Genomic DNA, 25,408 nt, shown 5'->3' with positions numbered 1-25,408 from the left:
AGCTGCTTCTCCTCGTGTCTGAAAAGGCAGAATGGCTCTGGCTACTTGTCCAGCTCCTCGTGCCCCACTAAAGGCACCAGCTGCACCTGGGGAAGCACCTGGGATGCCGAGCCTGCTCCTGTGCATCCAGTCCTCTCAGATCTTCACTGTCTTGTTAGCTGTTTCGATTCACTCATTTTTTTCTATTTTCATCCAACTTTTCTAATTCTAGCAGAATGTTCTGATTACCTAATGTTAATGATCCTTTTGATGCCTCTTTTTCTGGAAGAACTGTTGTTGTAGGGATTTGATGCACTTGTCTGGCATGCTGCCTCAAAGCACAGTCACGTGATTGAGAATATCTGCGATGGTTTTCTTGTTTGCAGCTTATGCTGAACTGGGTAATTCATGCCTGCAGTGTAGAGGTGATGTTTGCCGTGAGAAGTAGTCTGCCTTGTATTGCAGACTCACATGGTCTTCTGCTTGACTTCAAAGTTTTGGAGTGCTGCAGGCTCCTCAGATAGATGAAGTGGTGGCACTCAGGGTTCAAGACAGGTGTGAAAAAACACACAAGACTGTCAGATGAGCTTTGAAGCTGGTGGGCTTTCTTTTGCCTTAGATTAGTAAGCAAGCTAGCAGGAGAGTTTCATCTGACCTTTATGCTGGATTTCTTCCAACAAAAAAAATAGACCATTTTGAAAGCTGTATGATTTTTTTCTCAGAATTATTTAACAAATTAACAAAAATAATGAAATGAGATTTATGGACAGATTAGTTCTAATCATTATGAAGTTAGGATTATGCAAGTTCTGGGAGAAGGAAAGTAAAGGGCTCACAGAATAGTTTTAGCCCCAGGAGGCAACCATTGCTTAATTTAATACTGAACATTGTGTAATCTCTTATCCTATAGCTTTTTTTTTCCTTTTCAAGAAAACTCAAATATTATATTTATGGAATATCTTCCACTCCTACAATAATTCATTTAGCAGTGTTATGGTATCATAAATCAAAAAATACTTGGTACACTGGGAGTAATTAAGCCTAGTGTGACCTTATGACCTGTGGCTAACACCATAGGTTTCAAATTGTCCCCAAGGGCAAATGGGGACCTGCCTGGGAGTAAGTTGAACATCCAGGGTTGGATTTGGGGGGCTGTACACTATAGATATGCCTCTAAGAATGAAATTCATTTTATTTTAAAGGAAATGACTCTACAGTAGATGGTTTAGTAAACTTTGAAAAACTCAGAATGATCGCCAAGGAAATCCGTCAAGTTATGCGAATGGCGTCTGCTAATATGGACCCGGCTGTGATGTTTAGGCAGAGGTAGGCGTTGTCGTGTGTCAAGTGTTACGGAGCGGTGCACTGTCTTCGCTTATTCGTCCTCTGCCGTTTTTTGTGTATTAGGCTAAGTGCTTACATGGTTAACTCTGTTTTTTCTAATCACAGTAACCCTCACAGGTAGGTGGCCATAGGCTCCTTTTACATAAACACTAAATGTTAGAGTAGTTCTTATGTAATTTGCTAAAATTTACTGTGTCTTTATTACTTTGTGAATGTGTAAATAATTCATTGTTTACAGTGTAAACCAAATACTGAAAAGTTGGTTCTACTGAAATTAGTAAAGACAATCATTTTCATCTTGTTTCTAATCTGGTTGATCTATCTTTTTATTTTTGCTGAATATTTGTAGAGTTCTCTTACCAATTCTTACTGTTAGTCTTCTAAAACATAGTTCTTTCAGTTTATAATCCTGCTGTTTCTCTGTACTTCATTAACACCATTTAGAAAGTATAAATTTAATCATGCTCTGTTTTAAAAATGGAAAATATGTTCTGTATTAACCTGGTCTACTAGGAATAATTTTAAATTTTTATTTTTAATATGATTGCAAAGATGTCCTCAAATGTGTATGTAAAATTTACTAGAAGTATGCTTTTAAGCTGTTTAAGTTTTGGGATGTAAATAGACATTGTAATTTTTAACTTTTCTTCTGATTTTCTTTGGGGCCTGTGTGTATACCTTCTAACACATAAGGGTTTTAAAGCTGAAAGATTGGGACGGCAAACACAAGACTTGTCAAGAAAGCAAAAATATCTGGTACTTCAACAGGCAGAGAATTTTACAACTAAGCAGAACTACTGTGTGTCAGGATTGATTTTTTGCTTTTATTTGTCTTGTTTAAGATTGCTGTAGGATTGTTGTTTTTGTAGTAGTTGATCTGCTGGTTGCCGTAATTGAGACCCTCCAAGTGTGGAGCCTGGAATGTGCCAGGCCTCCTCTTCCCTCGCTAGCCTCTTTTGCCTGTTGAGAATCTGTGTGGGAGAGACAGGTGCACTGTGAACAGCCTGGAAGCAGGAACAGGGAGAGCCAGAGACCAAAGCAGAAGCAGATTAGGGCTTGTGTTGGTTTTGTTTCGTGTCTTTGTGCAGTGACCCTCCTGCTCCCTGTTTGTTGTCCTACATGAACCTCCATTTACTCACATTATCGCCTTATCTTAAGACATTACTTTTGTGACCTGTGAGTTAATATTGTAGTTGGGATTCTGAAATAGACGTGGAAGGAAATTAATAAACCAAACTGTCTTCTTAGGAAAGGGTTGAGTAGCTAATGCGTGTGAGAAATAAGCATTTATATTTAGGTTGAGCTGAATCTTTCATGAATTAGTTTTGTCAGTACTAAAATGTAGTATCTTTCTATGAAGAAATGGTGCATTTTATTATGCTATCATTTATCTGTTATGGATAAAAACAACTGATTTTATTTAAACAGTACTTAGTTGACATAAGAATAAAACCTGTGCTCAGTTAAGAGTATGTAGAGTGGGCCCAGCGCTGTGGCCTAGCAGCTTAAGTCCTCGCCTTACACATGCCGGGATCCTATATGGGCACCGGTTCTAATCCCAGCAGCTCCACTTCCCATCCAGCTCCCTGCTTGTGACCTGGGAAAGCGGTCGAGGATTGCCCAAAGCCTTGGGACCCTACACCCATGTGGGAGACCTGAAGAGGCTCCTGGCTTTGGGATCGGCGCAGCACCAGCCATTGTGGTCACTTGGGGAATGAATCATTGGACGGAACATCTTCCTCTCTGTCTCTCCTCCTCTCAATAAAAATAAAATAGATCTTTTTTTAAAAAAAAAGTATGTAGAGCATTAAGATTTTGATGGCATCTTTTTACCTGCATTTTAAATTGCTTGAGAGCACACAGGAGAGAGCCCCATCCACTGATTGGCTCCCCATATGTCTACAGGGTTTAGGGTACTGAAGCCAGGAGCCAGTGAGCCAGTCTGTGCCTCCCATCCTGTGAGTAGCTGGAGCCCAGTGGCTGGAGTCATGTGACTGGCCTCCCAGGGCCAGCCTTAGCAAAAACAGGTGACACCAGAGGCAGGCACTGAGCCCAGTTTTGGCGTGTGCGTGTCTCTGCAGCGTTAGCGTCCTCACTGCTAGGCCATGTGCTCACCGCCTGACTGATACTTGATTTTACTGGTTATCGTTTTCTTTAAAATACACTGCTTGAGGAATTTCAGCATTTAGAAACGAAATTCTTTGTCTCTTTGTTCCATATAGTGTCATCATGTCATTTTAATAAGTGACTTAAAATTTTTTTTTAAAAAAAACTGAAATTTAAGATTTGCAGGAATTGAAAGGAAAGGTGAAAAATGCTCTTATTTTAAGGCTTTGCCCTAAAGTGTCAATTCAGAATTTATACAAACTAAATGATTTTCCTTAAGCTTCTTAATATTTAAATTTAGGCTTGTGGGTAAATTTGTGTAAAAACAAAGTGAATGATCTCAAGCATATTTGAAACAATGTTGTGGAATGTTTGTAACCTTCATTACATATCAGGACTCCTCACCCTTCCCACCTGCGTAAAGACATTCGCCTGTTAATGCTGCAGTTTGTTTCTGAGTAGAATTTCTCTGTTCTGTTCTGTCTGCATAGTTTCTGATTCTCACTTGTTGTCTTTTTTCTGTGCTTTCCTGTTCAAACCCATGCTTCAATGTTTGTGGCTCTTGCTTGCAGGAAGAAGAGGTGGCGGAGTCTGGGGTAAGTGTAGAGATGAACGCAACTGGAATGAAGGTTGTGCGACTCTTAACACATACTGCATCCTTTCATTAATGCACGGCAGAAAACAGCATGCGTTCTATTAACCCTGCAACCTACATTCCCAGCAGATGCCTTTTGCTAACAAGATGAAAGTAGTGATAGAACTAGCTTCCCCCCCACCTTATCCTTCTGTTATTGACAGACTATATATTATAAGTCCTTTTCAGTTTTTAATTCGGCAAGATCAGATGATAGGCAGTAGTACATACTTGCTGTGTGCTTGTTCTGTACCATACTGTTGTAAGCATTCTGAATTATTCATTTAAATGACCTTCCACCTAGTCAGGAGATCATGTCATTCCCATGGTACAGATGGGGAAGGTACAGTGACCCAGAATCCTAAAGCTCTTTAGTGTTAGATCCAATATAAATAGTGCTGAGTCTAGAATCTACACCACTTTCCTTTTTTCAAAGTGAACACGTCCTACAGTTAATCTGCTTATAAAGGTTACATTTGTCAGTAATTAAAAAGAAACAACCTTTATCCAAACAGTGAAATTGAACTAGATGCCATGATGCTGCAAGACTCTGGATTTCACTTTAAATTCTTGGCAGGTTTGATTAAAGATTGCACCTGTCCTTTTAAAACCATTACAGGAACATGAAACTGGCTTCTTCTGTTTGGAAAGATCTGTTTATTTGAGAGAGTTACAGAGTACAGAGTACTGTTGGCTCACGCTCCACATGGCTGCGGTGGCTGGAATTGGGCTCAAACTGAATGGGAGCCTGAATCATCTTCCCGTGTGCAGGCAGTAACCCAAGGACTTGGGCCACCTTCTGCCTTCCCAGCAGACCTGGGACCTGGCTCCAAAACGGAGCAGCCAGGACTGTAACCACTGCCTGTGTGCAGTTTTGGTGCCCTACAGTAGCTTTGCTCACTTCACCTCAGCACTGGCCCCTCACCTCTGGTTTTTAGAGTAGGTTCAGATCTCACCTGCACAGCTTAGACATCTAGTTAAAATCATAGAAGGATAAAGATCTTTGCAGAATGATCCAGTTAGCTCTTTAATTTTTGAATGAAGAGAAAGTTTCTTTCCTAGATGGAGAAATTGCATCGGGATAATTATATTAAGACTCATGAGCTATGGAATTAAATAATTTTATTCCATGTTAAAGGAATTTTTTTGTGAGCCGCTTGCTTTACTTCAGTCTTGTCTTATTTGTGGTGTTGTTTTTTGTTAAAGTTCGATGAAGTTTTTCTGCTTTGTTCCCTGGTTCTGTGTGTCTTTCTCATGCATTGATATTTTTTTCTTTATCATACATTTACGTCTTGGTCTTCTCTTATTTTTCTCGTTGAAGATAGAAGTTGATAGCTGGCATTACAATTGTAGTAAGTTGTAATTTTAAAGAAAACTTGGACAGTATGTCCTAGTGGGTATTTGGAGGATGAGTAAGTTAAACTAACAAATTCACTATTGATTTCGCTTTAGGGTTGCGTTGTGTGATATTTGGTTCTTGTGAACATTAGGCATTTTGGTTTCACATGGTAATATTTTTTAGAAATAATTTAGAAGACAAACTATTTCCATTAGTTAAATTTGGTATCTTAGAGTTGTCAATATTTTGTCTTGTGGTTTTTTCCTACATACCAACTAGAAGCATTAAATTTTTTATTAAAAAATATTGCAACTTCATTGCATTTCTTTGAGTACATAGCATCACTAATTTTGGATGTATTTTAAGGTGCCACCAAGAAAAGGTACAATGGTGTCCAGTTACCGTTGGGAATTTTTGGGTTTTGTTCTTATAGATTTACCTGATCATGTGCTACCCTGTGTATGCATAGTTAGAAAAATCTAGGCCCAATTAAGTGGCTTAGGTCTTTCTGAAACTTTGTGAATCACTTTTTGACTGTTTTGATTCGTTTCTTTTTATTACATGCATGTCTCTTCGTAAGGCAGCATTTCCTAAGACATGCCTTAAAGAGGGAATGCTGGTCTGAGGTTCTCTTTGCGAATCATTGGGGCCAGCCTGGTTTTGATGCTGATTTTGAACTTGTCAGATTCACTATCTCTTAAAACTCATTTTGGTCCCTGAGGGCTATAAGGATAATCCACTAACTAATCAGATTTTCTTCTGAATCATTCTGCCAGCTTTGAGGCTTATGCCTATGAGAGTATTGATGCTCACACTACTGTTTTGGCCTGACTGGTAGCAATTGAAGGTTGCCATTGAGTGTAAGACACACCTCTATTTCCAAGATCTTAAAATACGAAAAAGAAATCTATAAACCTTTTTCAGTTTTTCAATTATATTTCACCTGCTTTACATTAGGCTGTTAGTGTCTGTCTGAACTTGGGATGTGAGCATTGAGCAACAAATTTTATGGGTGAAATCTGTGTATTCAAAATATCATTGTCTAAATATGAGGTTAATTGAGAAAATTCGTGGATGATGCTCTTAGCATTGTGGGCTGGCAGCTGCCTTCATGGTAGAGGTCATTTAAGAGCTTGTGTTAGCGTCCTTGTTAGAAAGGACAGGAGTGTTGTAATTGGAGTTGCTTGTTGATTCCCATGTCTCCTTGTGGGAGGGGATTTACCAAGCACAGAGATGAGTGGCATGGCTTGGCATGGATTCTGATTGCTTCCACCCAGCTTGCAGTTGCATTATGTTTAGAGGCACTGTGAAAGTAAAGTCTCAGAGCTTTGGTGGCAGAATCCAGATACTTCCTAATCATTCAAATGTAAGTGGGTGCTTAAAGTAGCTCTTGATGTTTTTCCCATCCCTGTGTTAATTTAAATGTAAAATATCTTATCGATTGTTATGTGAATTTTGGGTAAAATCTAGTTACTGGTGAAATTGGTTGACGTGGTCAGAGTGAGTCTGCTATCAGCAGGAATGACAACTACAGTAGTGTGTTCAAAGTAGCACAGGCAGGCAAAGCTATTCTAGAAACTTCCTTAACAGAGAACCTGAGTGCAGAGATCTGACAACAAGTAAACTTGTCCTGATGCTGCCTCTTGCCATACCTCCGGAGTAAGGGTGGCCTGCAGGCCTGCGGTGACCTTTCCTTGTCAGAGTTGTGCTGTGAGTTGCATAGGCATAAGCACTGATTTGTTGGAGTATGTCACTAAGGGAGGCATTGGTATATTTTTCTCTCTTGAAGTCTACACTTTGTCATACCTGTTCTTAATCCAGAACATTGCCATGTGTACCAGATTACTTTGCTTTAATGCTCTTCATCTTTTAACTCATTTTTATTGGCATGTAATAGCATTAACAGAACAAAATCTTTGAATGTCCAATTTCATTATTTAATGTTCATCTTTACAGCCTCTGATTGTGCTCTCGATCTTCTTCCAGGTCACTGAGTCAAGGCAGCACAAATTCAAACATGCTGGATATTCAGGGAAGCGGGCACAAGAAACGAGCACGCCGTAGCTCTCTGCTTAATGCCAAAAAGCTATATGAGGATGCCCAGATGGCACGGAAAGTCAAGCAGTATCTTTCTGGTCTGGATGTAGAGACAGATGAGGAGAAGTTCCAGATGATGTCCTTGCAGTGGGAGCCTGCGTATGGTACCTGTGAGTACAGCTTTTCATTTGTGTGATACTAAAGAGCACAGCACAATGGACGTATCTCCAGAATTAGGCTGCAATCCAAGAAAACTGTCCACTTTCTCTGTCAAAAGATTATTGATGTTTCACAAGTATCAATCTGATATTCTGTCCCTTTCTCATATTAATGTTCTGCATGCAGAGGAATAGTTTCTAAAAATTTTTAATTTTTTTTCAACTAATTGGAAGTCAAAAAAGGAGACACAAATAGAGATGGACAGTTTCCGTTCACTGGTTCAAATGGCTACAGTAGCCAGGCTAGGCTGGGCCAAAGCCAGCAGCCTGGAACTTCTTCATGCTGGTGGCAGGAACTCAAGTACTTGAGCTGTCACCTTCTGCCTTCCAGGGTACACGTTAGGCAGAAGCTGAATTAGGAGTGAGTAGTGGGGTGTAAACCAGGTAGTGTGATACAGGGTCTGGGTGTTCCAGGTTGACATCTTAACCAGTGCGTTAAACACCTACTTTGATTGTATTAATCTAATGTTGTGATACAGCGAAGCCATTGCTTGTGGGAATGGTAAAAAGAGCCCGTGACGGAGCTCCTCTAGTAATATGAAACATGCTTATAACCCACTTGAAACACTTGGGCGATGATAAATGAGACAAAGAATTTCATTAACCAGTTTGGGAGAAAAGCAGGCCATGCAGAAGGCCTAGTGGCTGGAGTTATCTGTGACCAGTCTCGGAAGTGTGGAGAATGTAAACAGTGCACCCTTACCACTCCCCTGCTGCAGACCCCAAGATAGGACTTCTCTGTCCTGAAAAATTCACAACTAAACAGGTGCACTGAGAGACCGGGAGCAGGATGAGCTTGCCACACAAGAAACACTTCATTGTTACTATTTAAAAAAATGGTTTTTTTAATTAGAGAGGCAGATACACAGATAGAAGAAGATGCAGAGAGAAAGATCTGTCTGCTGGTTCACTCCGCAAGTGGCTGCAATGGCCAGAGCTAAGCCTATGTGAAGCCACAAGCCAGGAGCTTCTCGTGGATCTCCCACTTGGGTGTGGAGCACCCCAAGGCTTTGGGCCATCCTCTGTTGTTTTCCCAAGCAACAAGCTGGGAACAGGATGGGAAGTAGAGCATCCAGGACAGGAACCAGTGCCCATATGGGATCCCAGTAGATGCAAGGCAAGGAATTAGCCGCTAGGCCGTTGCACCCAGCCCGAGAAACACTTTTCTTAAAGGGTCTCGTACGCAGCTTTCCCAAGATGACTCTTGATGAAGCTCCTCCCAACAGCTTTCCCTCTGCTCTTTCAGTTCGTTCTTTTCAGTAAAACTACTCTGCTAAGAAGTCCCCTCTCTGTTGGCAGCTTCATCTGTCTCATACTTCCTCATAGAGCAGGTTTCTGTGATTCTTACTAGCTGTAACACCTCTCCCCACTCTAACCTTTCAAAGCAGGGGGAATTTTATAGGAGCCAGTGTTGTGGTGCGTGCCATATGAGAAAAGGTTGCTGCACACCACACCAACTCCTTGGTATTGCACTTCGGCAAGCAGGGGAAGATGACCCCAGAGACTCTGAGCCCCCAGTCACATAGGACACTCAGATGCAGTTCCTGACTCCTGGCTTTGGCCTGGTGCAGACTGGCTGTTGCAGCTGTTTGGGGAGTGATGGAGTGAATGGAAAAATGATTTTTTCTTTTGGTCTCTCCTTCTCTCTGTAGCTATGCCTTTCAAGTAAATAAATCTTCCTTTGAAAGTTTTAGAAATTTATTTTCTCATTTCTGTTTAAGAACATTTTTACTTCCTTTTTATTTTACAGATAATTTTTACCAACTAGAAAATTTAAGGAGTTTAAAATAAAAAATAAGATACTGTTGCTGCAAGTTAAAATAGGAAAAATCAGAGACATTGTGTACTAATGTCTAGAAAATACAATGAAAAATTCTGTTCTTAATATTGATTTTTTTAAAATTAATTACAAATAGAGGCCTAGCATGGCATAGTAGATTAAGCCTCCCACTGTGGTGCCAACATCCTGTATGGACACCAGTTCAAGTCTAGCTGTTCCACTTCCCATCCAGCTCTCTGCTAAAGTATCTAGGAAAGCAGCAGCGGATAGTCCACGGGCCCCTGACCCATGTGGGAGTCCACTGAAAGGTTTCTGGCCTCAGACCAGTCCAGCTCTGGCTTTTGTGGTCATTTGGGGAATGATTCAGTGGATGGAAGATTCTATCTCTGCTTTTCTCTCTGTAAATCTGCTTTTGAAATAAAAGTAATTAAGTTTTAAAAAATAAAATCAAGTACAGATAATGGAATGGCTCTGTCTCTGGCTCAGGGGAATCTTGGATATAAAAGCAGAAATCAAAAGCAGTAAAATGAATTGATGTAACCCCAAAAATGATTGTGCTTCTTGTGTTCAATTACAGGCTAATTGTTATGCCCATAAAACTCACATTATGGTTACGTTTCTAAATTGTGAATTACAGAAGGAAATTGACTTTAAAATTTATCAGTGTTATGGTATTTTTATAGTAATAGGAAAAGTATATCAATAGAGTAGAAAAATAGAACTCAAGTCACACACATATATATATGTATGTATGGATTTTACACTGACATGTGACAGTGTTAATATACAAGGTAAGGAGCTCTTACCAAGTAGTGTTACCAAAGCAGATTATCAAGAGTACTGCTCCCCATAAGAAGAGGAATGGAGACTAAGGGGCTCATTACCCTAAGTCTGAATTCTCAAACGTAAAATTTGGCATGGGTTGGGACTAAGTTTATATCTGATTTTCTTTATCAACCTATTAAACTTAGAGAAAGAAACAAAATATTAAAATATAAGTTACTCAGAGTTTTCTAAATATACTGGAATTCCTTCCAAGCATTTCGTAAACCTTGCCGTTGACTCCTCAAACAGCACCCTAGGGGTTCACTATTGAAGTTGTATTCTAATGAGATAGTATACCCCAAAATTTACTGATGTTGAAATCAATGTCAGTCTTAAGGAATAATGCAATACATGCCAAAAATAAAGCATAGAAGAATGTATAGGACCTTTTAAACCTTTCATTTCACTGTTCAGCATCATGTGCATATTAAAGCCCTCTGACCTTTTAAAATGTCACCTGTTATTTCTCCCTGGGTTCTCTGTATATACTTTATCATGTTGTAGTTATGGACACTATGTTTCTGCTTTCATCTGATTTAGGATTATTTATGTAACACACACAAATGCATTTAGTGTAGCTTCTTCTGCATGCATCTACCCTACCTGTCTTCTCTCATAACACTAAATAGTTTCCTTTGCTGCATATTTAATATTGATTTGAAATGAAGAAAACTCAGCGGTTTTCTTTTGAAAATCGAATTTGAGATTTTAGCTCGGTATCTTTAATTTCATTGCAAAGTCTTATTTTTGCTTCTACTGTATAATCCTCACATATTTCAAATAGTATCTACCAAAGGCCAAACAATGGTTGAATCATAAGCATTATAGCATTTGGTTCTATTACTTAATAGGTATATTTGTGTTTTCCTTTCATTGTAGAGGTAGAGAATTGAATAATACTGAGGAAAAGAGAAAATGTGTCTCTTGACTCTGTTCTTTTTGGTTTTTGACTCTCAACTTCTGACATCTTGGATTCTGATAGTTAATGAACCAGTACATGTTAATTCAGGAGTCTCTGGGGTTTGACTGAATGTCCTTTGATTCTTACCACCCAAAATATTCTCATCACGAAAACATAATAGCTATGAGAGCAGTGCTGAACAGGCCTGATCTACTTTTGCTTTTATCTTTTTGAGTTTATAAGACTTAAAATTATTTATTAGTTGCAGTTAGAGAGAAAGACCAAGAGATCTTCCATCTGGTGATTTACTCCCTGGATGGTTGCCATGGCCAAGTTTGGGCCAAGCTGATGCCAGGGACCCAGAGCTTCAGCCTGGTCATCCATGTGCTTGGTGGCTTCTCTCATACTTGGAAGATCTTCCACTGCTTTCCCAAGCACATCACCAGTGAGCTGGATCAGAAGTAGGAAAGCTGGGACTCCAGTGCTTTGATACTGGGTGGCAGTGCAGTTAGCAGCTTTGTAACCCATTCCACCATAACACAGCCTCCATAGTACTGATTTCAAAGAGATTTCTGCTTGAATTAAGTCAAGATTCTGTAATCTAGACACTGCACATTGTGGGATGTTAGAAAAGGGCTCCCAGAAGTTTGTGACAAAGTTCACTTCTGGATGCAGCCAGTGAAATGGAGCCTTGCAGTGTCCCACCTTGAATCAAGGCTAGACAGTTTGGAGAATGTTCCTTAGCTGCAGGCTATTGCTGCATCATGCAGGGCCTTTCTCCTCAAAGCATTGCCCGTCACATGTCACTTAATGCAGCACATGAGGGGATGGATTGATCTCATTTTCATTTTCGAACAGGCACTGCGGTGATCCAGAGCAGATGGAAGGTTTGCATGCAGGGAGGGCAGCATTTCAGCAGTATACATGAAAGGTTGTTAACTTGACCTTTCTCACTGAGCTGGTGGGATGGAGCTAATAAGGTTAATGGATTCAAGAATTATCTAAAAAATAACAGCCCATCCTTCACCGATTTTAGAATAAATTCTTAAGAAAATTAGTTTGGTTGGTGCTATGTCTTGGTAGATTTAGCAGCCATCTGTAGCACCAGCATCCCATGTAGGCACTGATTCAAGTCCTGGCTGTTCCACCTCCGTCCTGCTCTCCACACCAATATGGAAGTCCCTGTGGAAGCTCCTGGCTTAGGCCTGGCCCAGCTCTGACATTGGTGAGCATCTGGGGAGTAAATGGGAAGATGGAGATCTCTGACTTTCAAATAAATATAGAGCTTTAAAAAATAAGTCTGTTTTACTTGTTGCTAAAAGCAGATGAAACAAGCATTTATGAATATAAATGATAATAGCCTTAATTAAAATTATGTTATTACTATTTTTCTTATTCTGTCCTATTTAGTGACCAAGAATTTAAGCGAGAAAAGATCTGCCAAATCATCTGAAATGTCTCCAGTGCCTATGAGGTCAGCTGGCCAGCCAGCTAAAGTGCACTTGCATCAGCCCCACAGAGTCAGCCAGGTGCTTCAGGTGCCAGCTGTTAACCTGCATCCCATCAGGAAGAAGGTACAAGTGAAAGACTCCATGTTGAGTGAGTATTCACAGTTAATACTATGTACATTTGAGATTTCCAGGAAAATTAGAACAAGCAAAGCAGTGCTCAGGGCCGGATCGGGTGAGATGGGTTATGTGATATAACCATCACCTCACAGATCAAAAACATTTCATTTTCTTCCTGCCTTTGAGTACCACATGCAAGCTCTATTAAATGCTGGTACTTGTTACTCTTATAATTATGAAATCCATTTGCCAACAGAAAACAAAGCAATAGGTCTTACAAACCTAAGGGCTGTTGCACTCAGTGAGTTTAATTGAATAGTTGGATTCAACCTGCAGACGTTATGACAGTGAGATTATTGTAACAGTGGCTATATGTGTTTGCTGATTAATGACTCCTTAAAACTCAGGAAGTGAGTGTAAGACTTAATGAATGATTTTCCCATTTTTCTCCCCAAGAACTCTATAAGCTTATACTCATTTTTACTATTTTCACCATATCCTCACAGTAGCTTTTAGATGGGAACTGAGATTACATTGGTTCCTAATATTATTCCTTAGTTCATATGCAGTAGAGTTTTATGAAAATGACAATGTTTTAGAAGTACAAAGCTAAATAAGAAATATTGCTTGCTCTGCCAGATTTTCTATCTGGTGAGACAGACACGTAGCAGATAACTTGGGTACAGCATGCGTGCTGTTACATCAGAGGTACATATAAAACCTTTACGGGAGTTTGGGTTTTGACCAAATGTTCTTGATTCTTGAAAATCAAGGGTTAAAAAGGTGAACCTTTAGAAGAATGCAGTCTAAAATGTGAGTGCAGAGGGACTGGCAGTGGCTCAGCTGGTTCTAATCTTCCTGCCAGCACCAGCATCCCACTGGTTTGTGTCCCAGCTACTCCACTTCCCCTCCAGGATATGACCTGGAAAAACAGTGGATGGTAGCCCAAAGCCTTGAGACCCTGCACCCACATTGCATACCCGGAGGAAACTCCTGGCTCCCGGTCAGATCAGCTGGGCTCCGACTGCTGTGACCATTTTGAAAGATCTTTCTGTTTTTCCTTCTCTCAATAAATCTGCCTTTCCAATAAAAATAAATCATTAAAAAAAGAAAAAGCCAGTGACTAGGTGAAGTCGCCCGAGAGGTTTTCAGGCAGAGGGAGCAAGTTGGTGTCTGCAAGCTGGTGCAGGCACTTTGCCAACTCGTTCACAATCTTGAGTAGCAACCGGAAGGACAGCTAAGAATTAGAGGCTGCTTAGTGCCAGACACCCACTTGCGTGCCTCCCACACTTCCTGTGTTCTTTTAGACTTTCTGATGACCCTACAGCGTAGGAAGCATTTTCCCTCTTCAGTATGCACTAACGAAAACAAAAAAAAAGGAGCTGCAGTTAAGGCGCCCTGACATCCCCCCCCCCCCCACCACCACCACCAAGCTCTGAATTCCTTGCTTTTACTTCTCTACCAAACAGCTCTCCAGGGTGAGAAGGAGTAAAGCTATAGGAAGGCCAAAGTTAGAACATGCTTTTCTGAAGGAAACTTGTTAGTTTGACATTTGGAAATTAAGATTCAATTTATGTTTGAGAAGGACTAGAATAAGAATTAAAGCAAAAATTCCTTGGGAAATTGCTTGGTACCTGAGATCCCTCAGTGGCTGTGGAAATGAGGACTGTGTACAGAATTGGCATACTAAGTAAGTTTCCTGATGACAGTTTAGCTCTGGTGTCTCGGCCATCTCCACCTACAACCAGGGCTCCTTGTACCAGCAAGCTTTCTTCTTCTTATAGTTAAGTTTGGCTTCTATAGATAAATGTATAATGTTTACATTAAAACTATTCATTGAAGAATGTTGTGGGTGTATAGTAACTTAGATTTTTCATTGTTTAGAGGCTCCTTCTCATCGAAGCTGTGCTTTCCTGTTTAAGAACAGGATATTTCTTAGAGAAGGCACATATAAAATTGTCAGTACATTGAACAAAACTGTTGGTACATTTCATTTACACTAGACAAGACTGGCCTTTGTCGGGGTATTGAGCAGATGTTTCCATTGGGCTCCATGCTATTTTCTGAAAAGTCATGCTTCTTCCTCTTGACTGCTTGTCTTCTGCAGTGTGAGTTTAGTGTTGTTGAGAAGGGCTGGATGGGCAGCCCCGCATCCTCTTGCCTATACCCACAGCATGGATGCAGCACAGGTGGGGACAGTGCCAGCATCCCCACATTGCCCTGCCATGTGCCTTCTGGCTGAGAGGGAACAGCTTGGATCTGTGCCACTCGTCTCTGTTGACATTTCAAGCAGGTGTGTTGATTGGGGGTGCAGTACATGTGCAGGCAGGCTGTTAAGTTTATCTCTCTTATGCCACAAAACACAAGTGATTTCACTGTTAGGATCTGGTCTGTGCTGCCCTGCTGAATCTGAAGGAATAGCTTAGAGGTGAGCATCTCTGGATTCCATTGCAACGACATTCAGTCCGTTTGGACGTTCACACGTTTCAGCGTTCGCCGTTGTGCATTATGGCTTCAGTTATGTAACGATTGAGACAATGACAGACATTTTTAATTGTGAAGTGGTGCTTATCTCTTCCCTGCTTTTCTTTTAGGTACAAGTTTACCTCAGAAAGTTCTAGGAGTAGCTGATGAAGCAGGTAGTAGGAAACACCCAGAAGACGCGCTGTCCGTGGCCTCATCCTTGCACTCCAGTCCCCCTGCCTCTCCCCAAGGCTCGCCCCGCAAAGGTAAGATGGAGCGACTGCAACCCAGCAGCTCTGCGCAGTGTGCACTTTGTACTTTTCAGCCTATAGCAAATGGTAAAAAATAGACCCTCATGTTTTTACTAAGGTAGTCTGGTGCTTTGTAGGGGGTATGTATCGGATAACTAACACTCTGGTCCAAAGTACAATCCTTAACTGCTTTTACAGAGGACAAGTGTAGGTAAGAATGAAGGCAGAAATCACCAACATATTGATCTGTGCAGAGTTTTTAGAAGATGTTTTGATTGATTCCATCCAACAACTCATTACCCAAGTGGCCTCTGTAGCTAAAGCTGGGCCAAACCAAAGCCAGGAACCCAGAACTCAATTCTGGGCTCCCACTTGGGTGGAACCCATGTGCTAGAGCTATATTCCGCTGCTTTCCAGGTGCGCTGGCAGAGACCTGGATTGGAAGCAGAGCAGCTGCAACTCAAACCAGCCTTTTGGTTTTTTTAGCGTGTATTTATTGACTGTCTTGAAAGGTAGAATTTCAGAGAATACCTTTGATCTGCTGGCTTACCCCCTGTAGGTGACTAGGCCCAAGTGCTCAGATGGACATCTGCTGTTTTCCTAGACACATGAGCAGGGAGTTAGAAAGGAAGTGGAACAGCCAGGACTCAAGCTGGTACTCACATGGGATGCTGGGATTGCAGCAGCAGCTTAACACACCACACCACACCACCACTTCTGGTCTGTGAACATTCTAAGGATTATGATTCACAAATCCTGAAGTTTTTGTGTGGTTGTTTTTTTATGAAATACATGTAAGTAACAGTTTCTGTAATAATTTGTAACCAACTGTAAGATATGGCAAAAGAGCATATTTTGATGTTTTCCTTAAGTAGCGGAATACTGTCTTTAGTTACTCAAGGTTTAAAACACCATATATTCTTATGGATTTCTACATTTATGCTTAGCCAGAACTTTAAAGGTGGTGAGCATGAAATCCTTCTTGTGCGTTTTCATGTGTTTTTGTAATTCAGACTGAAACTTTGCTTTACTTGATGAGCTTGGGCAGTGTACATGCAGATGGCGTCTCCTGTCAGCAGCATATGTGGCATGCTAATGAGTGTGTCATTGCCTGGAGTGGTACCTGGGCAGAGGGAAGACAGCATGAGCTCTGGCAGAAGGCACAGCCTCCAGAGCTTGTCTCGGCCCTCAGGGTCTAAATTCTATCCCTCCCTGGGACTTGAGCTCACTTCTGCCACTGGTATTGCTCTGATGTCAAAACTGAATCTATCCCCTGTTAATTCTTTGTTAGTTTGAATACTTTGTTTTTAAGATCGGATTGCCTGTTATTTGAGGGGCTCCACATAAGATATAAATGAGTCATCTAAATGAAGACTGATGCTTCAGTAAGTGTTTCATACTTGGGAAGGTTTGTTTGCTTTGCTGCTGCCACCCTGAGGCCACCTGCCTCCGCTGCTCATCTGCCTTGCCAGTTGCTTGAGACACTGTAATGTTCATTCAGACTTAGTAAGGACATACAAACTGTACAAAACACGTGTCTGGTTCTCTTGTGATTCATGCCCTTGGCTGCAGTAGTACAGTTTTGTAGGACACCCAGAGCTGTTTCGTCTCATTGCCTGTTCATGGGATCCTAAGAGGAAAGACCAGCAGCCATGCTTCTGCTGAGACATGAGGCAAGTCGTCAGCAGGGCCGTGTATCCATGAGCTCAGGAAAGTATTTATGGCCCGTCCTTTTCTCAGAAGCTCTTCAGAGCATCATCCCAGTACCAACACTTGTCTAACAAGAACACTGACTGGGTCTGATTGAATGTGCTAAAATCTGAGTGTGGCTTGTGGGAGCACATACCAAGGAAGGGAAGGTGCCCCTCATAGCCTCCTAGCAACGGAGCATCAACTCGGCCCAGGAACAGGGACGTCTTGTCTTTTGTGCTCTCAGTGTGTGGCCAACACTGATCATGTTTATAGATTTCACAGCCTGTCACTGTAACGTCTAGCATCTGGAGAAACCGAAAGAAGTTCTGCTGAAAGCTGCTTCAGATTTTTCCCACATATGTGCTGTGAAAGCCCCATATGAATATGATTCTTCTGTTTGCATAGACAGGTTTTTACTCATAATCTGTGCTTGACCAAAGTGTCACCACAGTAAGAGTACATAATTAGGATCTGTTCCTAGATTTTATCTTTATGTTTTGAAAGAATTTTTTATCTTTTTATTTTTACATAGTTGGTTAGGGTGCAAAGGGGTCAAGGGCTAGAGAAAAGAGGGTAGATCATTTTTCACACATTCTCTTTCTTCCTTCGTAAACAGGATTGAAAAAAAAAGATTTACTTCTTTTTATTTGAAAGGGTTACGGAGAAGGAGAGAGATCTTCCATCCACTGATTGACTCCCCAAATGGCCATGTTGACCAGAGCTGAGCTGTTCTTAAGGTGGGAGCCAGGAGCTTCTTCTTGGTCTCTCATTGGGGTGTGGGAATCCAAGGCCTTTAGCCATCCTCTGCTGTTCACCAGGTCATTAGCAGGGATCTAGATGAGAAGATCTGATCTAGCTGAGACTAGAACTGGTACCCATGTGTGATTAACCTGTGCCAGTGTGCCAGTCCCTAGGTGAGAATTTTTAAAAAGTAAAGCAATTTTAGTCATTTTTTCCAGGGGTTTAAGAAAGGCTTCCTCTCCACCTTATAATTAGATTGGAAATTTTGCTTTATAAATACTGACATTATGTATACTGTTTGTATGTCCTTCTTGATTTTAACTAAGCTTTTACTCAGTAAAATCTTGAAAATTCTAGGAAATTTTGAAAAGGTATTCTGATACTCTTGTCATATTTTTTTCTTATGATTTCGCCAACATGGCTTGTTTTCTAACAGTTTTTAATGCCTGTTATGAACAAGGTGATCTTTCTCCTGTTTTCTTACAATGACTGCTAAGTGTATGATGTAGAACATTTCATATGCATTGAAAAGATGTTCCTATTGGTGTTTTGGATATTGTCAAGATGTTGCACTGTTTTAATAGTTAAATGTTACGTATATAACAGAGGCTGATTGTGGCGACCTGGCGAGAGTTACTTGACCCTGACAGGGTTTTTGCATCTTTCCCTCCAGTTGGCAGTATCCTATGTGAGCACAGCCTCCTGCTGCACCCCTCAGGGTCTTCCTCAGCCCCTCCCCAGGAGTCCAGCACCAACATCCGTGGCCCGAGCTGCCCCGGAATAGGTGGGGTTTACTTGCAAAAGAAAATCCTTCAGATTACCAGGAGCACAGCCAAAAGAACAGACAGTTCCAAGAAGGCCACTGAGGAGAATAGAGGCAGGACAAGTTTTGAGAACACAACCAGAAAAAGAATGACGTCCCCGTTTAGAAGATTTAGGGAAAGAACTCTTTCAAGGGAGAGACTAGTCGCCAGCAAAAAAGAGGACGCAGATCACAATCAAGCTACAGAGAGCTGGGAGAAAGTGGAGGATGTTGGGCGCAACAGCACAGATGAGAAAGGGAGAGACCTCATCAAGTCAAATAGCCAAGGCAACAGTAATGCGTTAAACTGCTTCCATATGCGATTCAAGTCTAAAAGGAGAAAGACACTTTGACGGAAGTTCCTTCAGTTTATTCATGTGAATGTGGCTTAAATTAAGCCATTTGTCAAACCAAGGTTGAGTAGACCACTCAGTAAAATGCTCTTACAGAAATAATAAATACTATTTTTATAAGCATTTAATATTTACAGATTCTCTAGCACAGAGTCATATTGATTTGAAGTGCCTTATTTGTACATTTTATTTCTCTAATGTATCGAGTTAGTAAACTGCATATTCTGGTTTGCTGTAGTTGCCTTTATTTCCTATGACGAGCAACTGGGTCTGTAGTGAAATGACTGGAGGGACTTTTTAGGAAATGGTATTCTCTGGGAAGTCTCCTCCAATAACCTGGTCACAGTTTGCCTTAGAGAATTGTATTGCCATATTAATGCTTCAAGTATTTTGTAAGTTAAAGGCAAAAGAAATGTTGGAACAAGAAATTGCTTCTTGCTCACAAATGCTTTTGATTTTATACATTTTTCAGATCCATCTGGTTGGGGTAGGAGGAGCTAATCTTAGTTTAACAGGTTCAAAATCACCAGATAACTTACTTCTAAAATACAGTTTCTGTGCCCCCCCCACCCCGGCCTCAAAGATTTGAATTTGCAGGAATGGACCCAGCAGTGTGTGTTTTAATAAGCTTTCTGAATGGTTCTTAGAGTTAATTATATTTGAGTTCTGAAAATGAAAGGTGGGGAGAGGAAGAGGTCTGTCTATTTGTAAATGTCAACAGCGAGGGCTGGACCAGGACAGGCCGAGGGGTCAGACACCCAGATACTGGATCTAAGGCTGGCTGCTGCCTAGGGGATCCATTAGCTGGAAGTTGGAAGTGGAGCCACTGTGGAATGCTAACAGTAAAGCAAGTCTGTTCCATAAAATAAAAGAAAAACAATTTTTCAGTAGAGGTTTTTCATCTTGTGGATTTTAAAAGAATTTTATTGCATCCGTTTTCTTGTAATTATTCTTAAAAATAAACACTGACAAGTGGCAGTGAACCTGGGTTCAGACATGCGTGGTGGATGTCAGAAGACACTGAGTTGTCCTGAATTGCCCTTCTCCAGGTCCCACAAACCAAGTCCAAATTACACAATTTCTGGGTCTTAATTCTCTCTGACGTAGTTAACGAAAACCTAATAAGGTTATTGTGTAACAGTATTTTTTTTCTGTAAAGCCTTGTGAGCAAACTCCAAGATCCTTTTCTCCAAAAAGAGAAAGACATTGGAGTGTAGATCGTTGTCTTGTCCCAAGAATGTAAGTAACAGAATCCACACCTAGTTCTCACCTTTGGATCCTTCACCTCTCTGTCTCTGCCCCCACATTCCAAAAAAAAAAAAAAATGCAGAGGAAGCCCTCTAGCCATCTGCTGTGCAGAAAGAAAAAAATAAACATGTAGATCATAACACATTCTTATAAATTTATCAGTTCAGCTGTTTAATATGTGAGTTGATACTGAAACTAGGTATAAAATTAAATCCAAATCTAAAATAATTACCAGAGGTTCTCAATATGAGGCAGGCCTTCTTAGGTGACATGGCAGAGTTTATTGGGTAAGTATATGAATTTGGAAAAAAAAAAATAACCGGTCTTTCTCTTGGATCCTGACTTCCGTTCTCATCCCTAGGACAGAGTGGAATTTACTTATTTGTTTACTTATTTGAAAGGGAAAGTGGCACAGAGAATGAGAGAGAGATGTCTTCCATGCACTCATCAACTCCCCAAATGGGCAGAAACGGCCAGGGCAAAGACAGGAACCAAACACTCCATCCAGTTCTTGCATTTGGGTTGCAGGGACCAAAATACTTGGGCCATCATTAGCTCTGCCTTCCTTCCAAGACATGACAGCAGAACATTGGCTGCAAAGCAGTGGAACCAGGAGACCAGACAGCTCTCCAGTGCAGGCTGCCAGCATCATAGGCAGCAGGGGAACGTGCTGCACCACAGGACTGGCTCCGTAGGCTAATTGTCTAAGTGATACTGTGTATCTGTTTTCTTTCTTTTTTTTAATGCAAAGTTGGTTTGGTGAAGTATGGATAGGTAAGTTAATGTCTGTAAGGAACTGTGTGGAGAAAACGGGCTACCTGGATGGAAACTGAAATTACTGTTATTTGATTTTTGCTCTTTTGCTCTGCTCTCCCTGGCTATCCCTATCACCAGTTTCGTATTTTGTGGTTTGATCATTGCTGTTTTCTTGTTCAGGTTACACACTCACTCCATCAGCTAAATCTGACAACTTATCTGACTCCAGCCATAGTGAGATTTCTTCACGGTCCAGCATCGTGAGCAATTGTTCTGTGGACTCCATGTCTGCAGCTCTGCAGGATGAACGGTGTTCTGCCCAGGCCCTGGCACTTCCTGAATCTACCAGAGCATTGGAAAAAGCAGAGCAGCCCTCAGGAACGGGAGACCATGGGCAGCTTGGTCCTGGGTAACAAACTCCTTGTCTGTATTATCCCAAAAACACAAGTCAAGTGTTCATTGCAAACAATGCTCTTCAGTTGGAACTTGAATCCCTCCTTTTCTGTGTGAGATGTACTCAGTTTGCATTAAAAAGCGTAGAAGGAGGACCAAGAATGTATTTTAGTATTGAATATAAGCATAAGTGTTATTTTGAAAGCTGAATGGGTAATTATGTTTAAAGTGCTACTGAATTCAGTTACGCTCCTGTCAATAACTTGAAACTGCACTTGACACCGATGAAGGAAGAGGTGGTTCATGTCATTCTGGCTTTAAGTTTAGAGAGAGCTCAAAAAAAGATACAGTGAAGAGGAAGTGAAATATGAGGTGAATATGCCTAGTTGTGTATTGTCAACAGATTGGGTGAGTAGGTCCAGTTTTTTATTTTTAGTTTCTGTAAGTGTAATTTGAGGAATGAAAATAATCAGCAAGGTCCGGTTTGTTTTTTATTTGTTTACTATTCGGCACAAAGAGCATCTATTTGTTCATGCCCCAAATGACCGCAACTGCCAGGACCAACCTGAGCCAAAGACAGGGCCTGAAACTTCGCGTGGGTCTCCCAGAGGGCCAGGGAATCCGTCACTCAAGCCATGAGGCCATCTCCTAGCACCTGTGGTAGGAGGTGCTTAACCTGGACATCTAATCTAGGCTTAGTGTGGAACATTGGCTTCCCAACTGGCTTCTTATCCACCAATAAATGCCCATCATAATTTAAAACATTTAAGATTTACATTTTTTATTTGAAAGGCAGATATTCAGTGAGAAAGATCTTCTGTTCACTGGTTCACTCCCCAAGTGGCCGCAGTGGCTGGAGCTGAGCCAATCCGAAGCCAGGAGCCAGGAACCTCTTCCAGGTCTCCATTGCTGGTGCAGGGGGCCATGGTCATGGCCTTGGGCCATGCTCTACTGCTTTCTCAAGCCACAAGCAAGGAGCTGGATGGGAAGTAGAGCAGCCAGGGCAGGAACCAGTGCCCATATGGGATCCCAACAGATGCAAGACAAGGATTTAGCTACTAGGCTATTGCTGCAGGCCCTAAAACATTTTTAATTGTCAGTTCCTGTTTAAGCAAAATGGGAGTCTTTAAGAAAGCATAAATGGCTTATGTTACACTGATAATTACTCTAAAGTGACCTTTAATATGGAAAACTTATGTATTACCATATTTGTAAAGATTTTATAAACAATATTTCTATAGACCAGAGGTCAGAAAACTTTATTTAAAAGTTACTATTTTAGATTTTTGAGACCGTAAGATCTTTGTTGTACCTACCCTGCCTTTGTTGCACCAAAACAACAATAAACAATATATAGAGGAGTGGGCATGGTTGTGTCACTGAGGATTCATTTATAAGTCATCATTATAAGGCAGTTGACTAGAGTTGACCCTGGAGCCCTTGCTTGGGGACGGCTCCTATAAACGGTGGAATAATTTGGTGAGTCGCTGAGGATGTTACTACTGCTTGGCACTCCGCAAGACTAACATAAAATAAAATATGATTCCTCAAGTTGGAAACTTAATGCTGTATTCATGGAACACAGTTATTACCAGATGTTATGTTGACTGAGAGTGAAGTGATACCTAATTGCATTGATTTTACACCCGTTTAGGGGGCCACTCCCGAAGCCATCTCTAATCAAGGCTCTGACTGTCTCCGCTTCCGTGAGCAGCGAAGAGATTTCTCACGAGCATATCATCATAGAAGCAGCTGACAGCGGTCGAGGCAGTTGGACTTCCTGTTCCTCCAGCTCACATGACAACTTCCAAAGCCTTCCCAACCCCAAAAGCTGGGATTTTTTGAACTCTTACCGCCATACCCATCTGGATGACCCTATTGCTGAAGTTGAATCTACTGAGTGCGAGTCATTTTCCTGTCCTAAAGGTTGCTCTAGAACTTGTGATCCTTGTAAAGGAAGCCTTGAGAGTAATCATTCGAGACAGAGCTGGGCCTCCTCCAGCTCTCTGTCTGACACATTTGAGCCCAACTACGGGACAGTTAAACGGAGAGTGATAGAAAGTGCCCCCACTGAGTCGTGTGAAGGCACGGACCCCAAGGATGCCACAGACCCACTGTATAAGACTGTCACTTCCAGTACAGAAAAGGGCTTAATCGGTAAGTGGTGTTTTTGTTTGATTTTTTTATTTTAATCTTTGGCATTTGGAAATTAATGTAAAGAAATGGCTTTGTAAAATCTTTGACTAGAATTTTATTCTTGCAAAGCTTCATTGTCTCTAACCTTTGTTTTCTGTGTCTGCAGATTTGTTCCCTACAAATCAGGTTAAAAGATCTGGTATTTTATTAAGGGAGTAAGTCTGTTTGTAATGTTTACATTGTTTTCTTTTCAAAATCTTTCCATTGAAGAGTGTCACATGGCCACGCAGTAGCAAGAAAGGGGTTGCTCTGTCACCTCGTGAAGTGTTCGGACTGCAGTGGCTGCGTCTTCATGCTAGGAGCAGTGTGTCCTCTTGCTTGTCCTCAGAAAAGGTGCTCTCACTGATTGGCCTGCGTCCGTCATGAGAGTTTTTATATTTAACTGTCACGTACTATGTGCTTCTTTCCTGCACTTGGATATAGTAGCCCCTGATTGTCTGTTTACGTGGAATAGCTATACTTTTTTGCATGTGAGATTTTTAAGGGCTGCCATGGTGGCATAGTGGCTTAAACTGTTGCCTGTGATACAGATCAAGTCCCACCTACTCTGCTTCCCCTCCAGCTTCCTTCTAATGGCCTGGAAAATCAGGGGAAGATGACCCGCGTTGCTTGGGCCCTGCTACACATATGGAAGACCTGAATGAAGTTTTTGCAGCTCAGCTCAATCCTGTTCAGTGAAGCCATTTGAGGAGTTAACAAGCAGATCAAAGATCTCTCTCTCTTCCTCTCTCTATATATATAAATAAAGTAATAAACTTTAAAAAATTTATTTATTTGAAAGGCAGAGCAATGAAGAGATACTCATCTACCGGTTCACTCCCCAAATGGCTTAGTCTGAACTAAGTCAGAGCCAGGGACCATGACCTCCATCCTTATCTCCCACACGGGTGGCAGGAGTCCAGTGGGTCCATTTGTTGCTAACTTCCTAGGAACAATAGCAAAGAGCTGGATAGAAGCAAAACACCCAGGTCTCAAACACTTCCCTCATACAGGATGGGATTCTATAAGAGGTCGCTTAACCCACTATGCCAGCAAGACCGGCCCCTACTTTGAATTGGTACTATTACGTCCACTTTTAATTCCAAAGAATATTTGTGATGATGACATCTAATTATTAAAAATTTTAATTACGGAAGCATACTGATCTCATAGTTGCTTATAACACGGATATTTTGTTAATAGTAGAGGTTTATTGATGGGTTGACTGACTGACTTGCAAGTCAGCATTAGCAAGAGAAGAAGAGACAGAGATCTGCTGGTGGTTCATTCTCCCGGTGACCCACGTGGCCAGAGCCAGGGGCCCAGTCCCTGTTTCCCATGTTGGTAACAGGAATCTGTTTGGACCCTCTTCAGCTGGATCTGAAATGGAACAACTAGGACACAAGGCATCACCCTTATGGGAGGCCAGCGTGCAGGGGCAGCTCTGTCTGCTGTGCCACAATGCCAGCTGTTACTGTTGTCTTCATTATTAAAGCCTAGTGTTGGAGAAGCATTACAAAAGATGTAATAGTCTTTCACTTCCAGGAACTTCTGGGGGAATCCCTGTTAATTCAGTCTTCAGTCTTATTTTCTTCTTTTGACCAACTTTTCCACCATCCCAGTCCACCAATCCTCAAATGCAATTGCAAATCCTTCCTGACCTTGACTATGTGCAGTTTTTTGCTGGTAGAATTGTAGAAAGTTGAGTTGATAAAATTTCAAGGTAATATTACAATTATTTAATATTCCTTTTTAGCTTTTTAATTAAAATTATTGTACTTGTACAGTAATGAAATCTGTTGA

The 25,408-nt window shown here is 41.2% G+C and overlaps 1 protein-coding gene across 19 annotated transcripts in view; it reads left to right on the top strand.

The window, feature by feature from the left end:
- RAPGEF6 (Rap guanine nucleotide exchange factor 6) overlaps positions 1-25,408 on the top strand; it is a 156,658-nt gene that overhangs the window by 118,366 nt on the left and 12,884 nt on the right. For 15 of the 19 annotated variants that reach the window (XR_005882945.1, XM_040971209.1, XM_040971235.1 and 12 more), the window contains 6 exons: positions 1,182-1,305; positions 7,389-7,609; positions 12,574-12,762; positions 15,326-15,460; positions 21,218-21,446; positions 23,085-23,587. Coding sequence is in view for 18 of the 19 variants with exons in the window: in XM_040971209.1 (XP_040827143.1) it covers positions 1,182-1,305; positions 7,389-7,609; positions 12,574-12,762; positions 15,326-15,460; positions 21,218-21,446; positions 23,085-23,587 (1,401 nt within the window). In the remaining variant the exon portion in view is untranslated. Of the gene's footprint in view, positions 1-1,181; positions 1,306-4,001; positions 4,026-7,388; positions 7,610-12,573; positions 12,763-15,325; positions 15,461-18,551; positions 19,900-21,217; positions 21,447-23,084; positions 23,588-25,408 lie in introns of those variants that run through there. The other 4 variants (XM_040971046.1, XM_040971285.1, XM_040971277.1 and 1 more) reach the window with 2 other exon arrangements.

The sequence above is a fragment of the Ochotona curzoniae genome, unplaced genomic scaffold (assembly GCF_017591425.1).
Source record: "Ochotona curzoniae isolate NIBS_2020 unplaced genomic scaffold, NIBS_Ocur_1.0 contig_1, whole genome shotgun sequence".
NCBI lineage: Eukaryota > Metazoa > Chordata > Mammalia > Lagomorpha > Ochotonidae > Ochotona > Ochotona curzoniae.
This window is presented reverse-complemented; position numbering and strand designations above follow the sequence as displayed.